Below are 8298 nucleotides of genomic sequence, written 5' to 3'. Positions count from 1 at the left end.
TGCGTGGGTGAAGCAAAAAAAAAAAGGAGGAAAGCGTGAAAGAGGTATCATTCCCCTTCCCCTCACGCCACTACAGGGGCCACAAGGAAGAGAAAAGAATCGATTCCTGTGCCTTCATAGTGACCAGGTTGACGGGAGAAGTGTGAAGAACCAAAGCGAGTAGAGGGATAGAGGGAGTCCCCCGACCCGTCTTTTCGCGCCACCTTTATGTACTAAGGGACTCCAGCATTGGCCGCAGGGCGTCCCACTCCTGCTTCATTGACTCGGAGAAACTGAGCTCCAGCATGCCAAACTTCTTCAGCATATCCTTTGCATCGTATTGCTTGTTTTCGTGGAAGAGAGCGAACTCCTCACTAAAGGTCTTCTCGGCGCCAATGAGGTCCTCCTCAAGGTGGGCCCGCTGCTCATTCACAAAGTGCAGCTCGCTCTGCACCTGCACCTGGTTAGCCGACTGCGCACGCATCGCCGACGCCTGCAGCTCCTGGCTCTTCTTATGCAAGCTGCGCAGATACTGGCGGGCACTGAGCATGTGATTCAGAGTCTCGCGCACTGCGGCACACATACCCACATAAAAGCTCAGTGTGCTGACAAGCCGCGTCGACTCACTATCAGCGTGTCTGCTGTAGACGTCTGCCACCTTACGACCGCAGTCACGCACCCCTTCAATGGCACCGCGCAGCTCGGCATCCTCTTCGCCCTCCGCAAGCAACCCAAACGAGGCGGCAAAGTTGCTCACAGCGGAGGCGGTACGCCGGTGGCGGTCCACCAGTGCCTCAAGCAGGTTGCGCATGTTCTTGAGGTTAGACTCCAGCTCACCAATGTATTCGCCTGTCGCCTTCCACGTCGCTTCATCCACCGGCTCTTGCGTCAAGGCCGACTGATACGCTGCGCCGGTTTGGCTAACACTGCCACCACTCCCAGCGGCACCACCGCTACCTTGAGCACCAGCGCCAGATGCACTACCTGACGGTACCCATGACCTGGCGATCTCCTCTAGCGACGACGACGCGATAAAACGAGGTGGCTTCACCGGGTCTCGAGTGCACTGGCGCCACTCGTTATCATTCGTGAACTTTTGCAGAAGGTCCGACTTGCCCAGAATGGGGTGGTAGGCGAGTCGTTGCAGGAAGCGCCGCAGACTGATACGACGGTACTCGAGCAGATCGCCCTCCGAAGCGGTCGTCTCTTTCGCTGGCACCACCATGCGCGGCAACTTCCCCAGTTTATCCTGCATCGACTCCTTCTCGGGAATCGGTGGCACAATGCAGTACCAATACGTCGCACACAGCTGGCCGCGCAGCGTCTCAAAGTCGGTGTACCGCCGGTTGAACCGCGCATCGCTCATAAAGCCGGGCAAGCGCATTGTGATGGGGTAAATGTAGTACGGCATCTCCAGCGCGCCATGGCCCTTCACCTGAGATGGCACGTCCACCTTTACAGAAATGGAGTTGCTGGTGGCCATTTCGACGTGGCAGTGGTGGCCTCGCTACTGCGAAGAAGAGCAGCAGCAGCAAAAATGTGCCACCAAGATAACTCTGCAAGGGGGGGAGGAGTGCGACCGTCGCGATAGGGGGCCGTGTGAGAGGTACTGCTAGTGAGTTACAAAATAAGACTTGCTTCTTTGCCTCAGTGCCTCAAAGTACCAAAGCGCACCGTCTTCGTGATGGAGGGAGGGGGAGGGGGGAGAGCGATCGTCCCACGAAGAAATTAGCGATGTCAGCCTGTATGTCGTCACTTGAATGCTGATGAGCCGAAGAACGCGGATGCGTGCCAGTGATGGTACGCCCACCCGAGCTGGGGTATAGAGGAACAACAATAAGAAAAAAGAGCGCTTAACGAGGATCGCAGCGATCGAGCGAGAAAGAACGGTGACAACAAGGACGAAGTAGCGACACGAGCACAGAGATGAAACTGAAGATGTGGGATTTGTCTATAAGAAGCGCTCTGGGTGGAAAACAATAAACAGATGAGCTCAACCAAAAAGAGAGAGAGAGAGGAGGATGAGGTTGGCAGACGGTAATAAGACTTCATTCACATAGAGATATCACGTAGAGTCGCCTCAGCGAGTAGGTTGGTCAAGCGACATGAAGGCCATCGACATGTAGGCAAATAAAAAAAAATACGAAGCGAGTGACCCCCTAATCAGTGCTTCGGCGGCAGTGGAGTGAAGCCTCTTCGAAATTTCCCTTTAGAGTTCACATGCAAACCTCTTGCGTTGCAGAGGAATGCCACACACAAAAAAAAAAAGCTATCTAGGCGCGCGTGTTGGTCGTAAAGTAGGGCAGAAGTGGAGGACAGTAAGAAACGAGACACCCCCTCCAAAATAGCTCGGCGCCACGTGTGTCAACGCACATATATTTTTGGTTAATGTTGGAATCATCTCAACTGGCTCCTCATGTGGGGTTGCACCGCGAACACACAAACACACACACACGCACGCACACACACACACACATCCCCATGCACCCACATCCGCTCGCCAGGACATTCACATGTGAAAGTGCTGGTTGACAAGAGAAATATACGCTGTTCTTTTCGAATAGGTTGGCCATCCTCTCACCACACGCTTCCATAACTGAGAGCGTAGACACACCCAAGCACACCATTGCGCAAAGACAACCAACAACACGGACTCAAAAGGCAACAGACCTGCATGAGGAGACAGAAAAAGAGACGCGTCCGCAGAGGCGGTCTTCCAAGAGCGCAAAGAAGTGCAGCGAGAACGAAAAAAGGGGGAGAGAAGGAAGGAAAGAGAAAAAGGGAGGGAGGGGGAGGGGGGAGGGGAGCGAGATTGGATATAACGTCCTTAAAGCAAAAGCAAGCACAGGGAGGAGGGCAAAGAGCCACAAGATTCGTCCACATGCAGCACGAGTAAGCAAAGCGCAACAAACAAACACACGCACACGCCAGAAGGATGCAGACCTGAACAATATCAAATAATAATTAGAATAAAAGCAACACCGTCCGCCATCAGTGCATATCATTACGATAACCTGCTTCATTACAAGTTGCCTGCTCGCCAGTGTCTTTACTTTGCCGCCTGGCTCCCCTCCTCTCCAGAGCCACCACCTCCTTCCACTCCCCTGCAGATGTTTTGCTGCACGAGAAACTCAGCGTCAAAAGAAGGCGAAGTGATGTAAGGAAAAAAAAGAGAGGTGAAGAGGGCGAGCAGCAAGAACGGCATACCAAGACGAAACAGCAGCAACACATCATAGCGGAAGCACTGTCGTCGACCTCTCCGTTCTGCCGTAGCACATGACTTCAGCTGCTCTACCGACCCTGCCGCCAGCATCATCGTGTGGTGTGAAACAGCCGTAGTCACGCGCTAGTGTAATAACGCTGACTGAGCCTTCGGAGGACAGTCTCTGCCTCAAACCTCACCCACCACCAGCCTTGCAGGTGGCCTCACAGCCGCTCCCATTGTACTGGTCGCCACCTGGCGCATCCCCCTCAGCGCGGCACAGGCTCCCCCCACCACACACACACACACACGTAGACAGTGAGGGCAAGGTGAGACACGCTCGAGTCACACTGGCACTCTGGCCATCGCATGTCCGGTTTCAATGTGTGCACTGTTGCAGGCCACTCCGACCGCCCCACGTCATAGGCACCTAGCACTGTCACCACCAGAAGTGGCCCGGCATTGGCAGAGGTAGGGAGGCTGCTTGGTTTAGCTACGCACAGAATGAGACACCCATGCGGAATACCACGCTAAGGTGACCATCCTCATCAGAGAGAGAAGAAACACTCAGAAGAAGAAAAAAGCCGAGAACTTCATGAAGAACGAGATGGTGAAACACGAACTACAGCAGAGGTCACACTTGAAGAGAAGCAAGTAGGAAAATGACCGATATCATGCCGCTCACAGCAGGAGACGGAAAAGACCCATCGCACGCACCACCTTTAAAGAGCCAGACTACAGGGTCAAACCGTGCGAAAGACTTCCTGAGCACCGGTTGCCTATTCCTACCCACCCCACCCCCTTCTCACCCTGAGCGCGACAAGAACGAGCACCAAAGAAAGACGCCTTCAGTCGTTTCCAGCTCTGGGATGTAAAAGCACGAAGTAAATCCAATACGTAAGTGGGGGACGCAACAAAACAAGCACAAGATAGCAGAGAGGAAGAAGAAGAAGCATATGTGGGACTACAAGAGGGAAAGCTTAGTCGCGCTGCGGGCTCGCCGTTTCAAGATGCAAGCGAGCATAATCAACCCCCCGCTTACGATACAAAGCACGGCGAAAAGTCAACGCGAAAGAAGCCGCCGTTAGAGGCAGGAAGGTGAAGCAAATGCTTCAGCAACAGGTCGCGCCACTGTTGACAAACAAGGTCCTGCAGGTCCCACGCAGGAGTCAAGACTAAGCGACTGCAGCACACGCAGCAACAGGGAAAAAACGATGGAATGGCGCTGAGAAAATAAACCGTGGCGCCATTACCAAAACTCAAATTAAGCACACTGAAGCATACTCTGACACGCTCAATAACGGAGGCGAAAGGTGAGAGAAAAGGACGGCGCTTGCATTCTACTCGACCTCTTCAATTGTCATCAGAGGCGGGGTCCATGTGTGCATGTCGGGGATGGGGGGTCGTCGAGATGGGAGAGGCACATCAAACACCTGGCCTACGACCAACAGCAGCACAGGGAGAAACGATGCAGATATGCAGAGAAAAAACGAGTGAGAGTGAAATAAACTCATACAAAAAAAAAGTGTCACATTATACAGTCTGGAGTGCGAGCTGGGTTTTTCCCATCCCCCCTCTCTCATGCACAGACTGGCAGGCCTGGTCGCCACAGCGCAGCCCACGTGCTTATGAGGAAACAAGCTTCGCAGCGGATGCAGCCGCGCGTCAGCGGGGTTCATTACCCTCATTTAAAGAATTCTCTCTAAAATAAAAATCCGCAGCGATGGCAGCATCGGTTACACGTAGGTCTGCGCAAACGCCACAGGTTACGACTCACCGGCACTCTACTCGTGCAGAAGTACTCGGTCAAGATACCGTCGCATGCCTGCCATCAACACGCCGATAGAACAGAATGTATGCCTCTTTCGTCATCGACAGCACGTCCGGAGCCGTCACCTCAGTGATGTGCTTGTCATTGCACAGATACCACTTGCCTGTCTTCGACTCCGTCTCTTCCGGAAGGGGCTCATCTTTTCCGTTGACCTTTCTGTTGCCATTGCGGTTGTGGGTCTCACTAGCCCCTTTGCTATCGGAGCCGTTTTCTTTGCTGATGCTGTCAGAGGTGAAAAATCCACCAACACATCCCGTCGGCTGACGTTCTCGAGGGCTAAACAATCGCTCGCTGTTCATGCTTGCCAGCGGGGACTGAAACAAATCTGAGACTACCGTGGCAGCAGTGGCGGTGTTGTTGTCCGTTTCGGCAGCCTCGTCCTCCCCCTGCACGTACGCGTACGAGGTGTAATGCCCGAAGGAAGCACTGCCACGGTGACAACAGACGCTGTACAACTGATACTCGAGGTTTTCAATGGAGCAAAACGTGTAGGGGAACACCACCGCCGATTCATTCTTGACACCAGCGTTGTTGAAGCGCTTCAGATGCAGCACCAGGATTGGCGGCCACTGCTCTATTGAATACCAGATTGTTTTGTCACGTAACTTCTTGCAGCGGTCGCACGTCACCTGCATCGAGCCATTCAGGAGCTCGCCACGCTCGCTAAAAAACATCTCTCGCAGCATCTCGTCAACTGCAATGGAGCCTTCCGCCTGTGTTTTGCCGTCGCGCTTCCCACTGGTGCACTTCATAACTATTTTGCTGCCTAGGGTAGGAAGACGGTAAGTCATGGGCAAGGAGATGACCAGCTGCGCCTCAAAGCGGTAAGAGACAAGATGGCACTTGGCACATTGTATGGTGCAGCCGGTGATGCCGCCGAAAAACCTGTATATGGTGGAGTTGTTCTCCTGCTGCAGTCGGCGCACCAATCGCGCATAGGCCTCCCACTTCGTCTCATCCTCCACCTCCCTGAATACTTCGCAGACGTCGGGCTTGCTGTGGCACACCTCCTTGTGGATCACCCCCAACAATGTGAGGAGGAACTCATGCGCATCCTTCTGTCCATTAGACGAAAACTCATCGTTGGAACTCGCACAAGCTTCCTTCAGGTTGAGAAGCAGCTGCGATACCGGGATGGGGGGCGCAGGGTGTGCGGTGTACAAATCAACTAGCGAAGAGGTCGCCGGGACGTTTCGCTCAGCACAGCTGCGCCGATGGGCCTCGCTCGATGCTCGCTTCGTCGTGGAGAGACGCTCCACCTCCCACTCGTGCACGATGCGTTCACGGTCACTGATCAACGCGCGCAGGAGGCCAGGCGTACACAGCAGGCACTGCACGATTGAGTTCAGATAGCACGTTGCACCAAAATTGCGCAGCGGAATCGGCGCGGAGTGCCGTTGGTTGACGGAGAGAGGCAGCACTTCCTCCGTACTGGCAGGCGCATCGCAACTCTTTAGCGCCGACGACGACGATGCATCAGTCATCACTGAAGGCTTCAACTGTTGCAGTGACAGCGGGCGTGGCTTGGGGCGCGATGCGCAAGAAGAAGAGGCGGCGTCAGATGAAGTCTCGGCATTCTCCGCCTTATTCTTATTGGCCCTGGTCGTCATTGCCGTCTGTGACCCCGGGGAAGGGGAGGGGTCCGAAAGAGGGAGGAGTTGATGTGGTTGTGTTAACGTATTGGAAAGACTCGACGACGGCGTCACCAACAGCGATTTTGCTGTATCTCTACCACTCACCCCTTGCGCACCCTGTGCCGCACTTACAGCGGGGGGTGCATCGGCGGCAAATCCTGTACGTGTGGTCTGGGAATGAGGAGATGGTCGAGGCGAGGCGATCATATTGGGTGAGTCAGTAGAGCTGCCCACCACTGTGGTCCTGGAGGTGGCGCTCGGCTGCTGTGAGAGGCCTGGAGAGGAAACCGGCAGTTCGGCAGAAGTGCTAGAGGAGTATTTGCCGTTAGGAGCGTTGCTAAGATGCGCAGCTGAAGGTGGCATCGCCGTGTTCTTTGTTGCAGTGTTCGATGGGTATGTGCGAAGGGAGCTACCACCGCCTCCGTCGCTGCCCCGTTTAGTGGCAATATTTTCGATTCCAGCACTGCCAGCTTGGCTACTGGATAACGCTACTGCAGCTGCGGAGCCGAATCTGGTAGAGCCCTTCTCAGCCCCTAGCATGGACCTACGCAGAGACCGATGAACAGACGTGTTGAGCACACTGGGCCACTCGTTCGCCATAACTGACGGTGCGTCACGAGAACCAGTCGTCGAGGCCCCTAGCAGTGCTCCTTTAGTCGATCCACTATCCGTGCGCCCAATAACATCGGCTTGCTGATTGCCTCCCCGTGCCACAGACGGCGAGTCGGTGCTGACGACACTCGACAGCCCGTGGCCCTTGATGCTTGCTGTTGGTGTTCTTTGCGATGAGAGAATGGTGGGCCCGTCCACATCACGGGGAGAATCCCTCGGAGAGTCGCAGCCAAAGCTGTACTGAGGCTTTGCGCTGGGCGTGAGGCTACCGTCCATCTTTCTTGCGGACACCCCTTTAACGCGTTGCGTCCTCAAAACCAAAGCACTGGGCTCCGCTGCAGTGCCACCTGTAGCACCGCTGCCATGTTTTCGCACGGACGCGTCCTGCGCAGACGAGGACACAATGGATGTCCTGGAGCGCAGGAGAGTCGTTTGCTCCGTTACAACGACGCTCTGTTGCCGTGGACTATGTAATGCAGGGTTGCTGGGTGTGTTAGAGATGAGGCTCGTCTGCGGAGAATGGGACAACTTCTGAGATTGCGAGCGTAGCTGCCTGTCAGCGGCAGTGAAGCCGGAGGACGGCCGTCCTCTTGAGTCATGAGAAAAACGCTGTTTAGGATCGTACGACATGGTACCCCGCTGCTTGTTTGTTTGAATACTCATATATTTGTGTCTCTGGGGTTTGTGTTTTTCCTTTGCAGGGATCACCGTCAATCAACACCACGAAGATTTCAGCAGATGAAGGGCCTCTCTTTTCACTTCTCCTCCCTCCCGGGCTTTTACACAACGAGCAAAGGCAAGACGGGTCACACACTAGCTAGAAGTACAGGGGAGATGGGGGAGGACAACACAGGTACGAGCTGGCCAACGAGGGGTCCAAAAGGGCGTCGACACAACTGTCCTCGCACACTCTTCTGCCTCGTCCTGCTCCTCGCTACTGGAGGAGCGATCGCACGGCGATGCACCCACGCACACAGGCACAAAGTCAAAGAAGGACACACGGGGGGGGGGGGGGGGTAACCACCGTTTGAGCTCGTGTC

At 54.8% G+C, this 8298-nt stretch overlaps 2 protein-coding genes across 2 annotated transcripts, besides 1 other annotated feature; both read right to left on the bottom strand.

The window, feature by feature from the left end:
* Nucleotides 1-205: 205 nt before the first annotated feature.
* Nucleotides 206-1462, bottom strand: LPMP_342280 (phosphoinositide-binding protein, putative; the record flags this gene model as incomplete). The annotated part of the gene is made up of 1 exon (XM_010704352.1): nucleotides 206-1462. One exon carries the CDS (start codon nucleotides 1460-1462, stop codon nucleotides 206-208), a length of 1257 nt encoding a protein of 418 aa, XP_010702654.1.
* Nucleotides 1463-3242: 1780 nt separating this feature from the next.
* Nucleotides 3243-3735: a repeat region.
* Nucleotides 3736-4987: 1252 nt separating this feature from the next.
* LPMP_342270 (ubiquitin hydrolase, putative) lies at nucleotides 4988-7888 on the bottom strand (the record flags this gene model as incomplete). The annotated part of the gene is made up of 1 exon (XM_010704351.1): nucleotides 4988-7888. One exon carries the CDS (start codon nucleotides 7886-7888, stop codon nucleotides 4988-4990), a length of 2901 nt encoding a protein of 966 aa, XP_010702653.1.
* Between the last annotated feature and the right edge of the window lie 410 nt (nucleotides 7889-8298).

Source organism: Leishmania panamensis, assembly GCF_000755165.1.
Source record: "Leishmania panamensis strain MHOM/PA/94/PSC-1 chromosome 34 sequence".
Taxonomy (NCBI): Eukaryota; Euglenozoa; class Kinetoplastea; order Trypanosomatida; family Trypanosomatidae; genus Leishmania; species Leishmania panamensis.
Note: the sequence above shows the minus strand (reverse complement) of the source record. Positions and strands in the feature narration are given on the sequence as shown.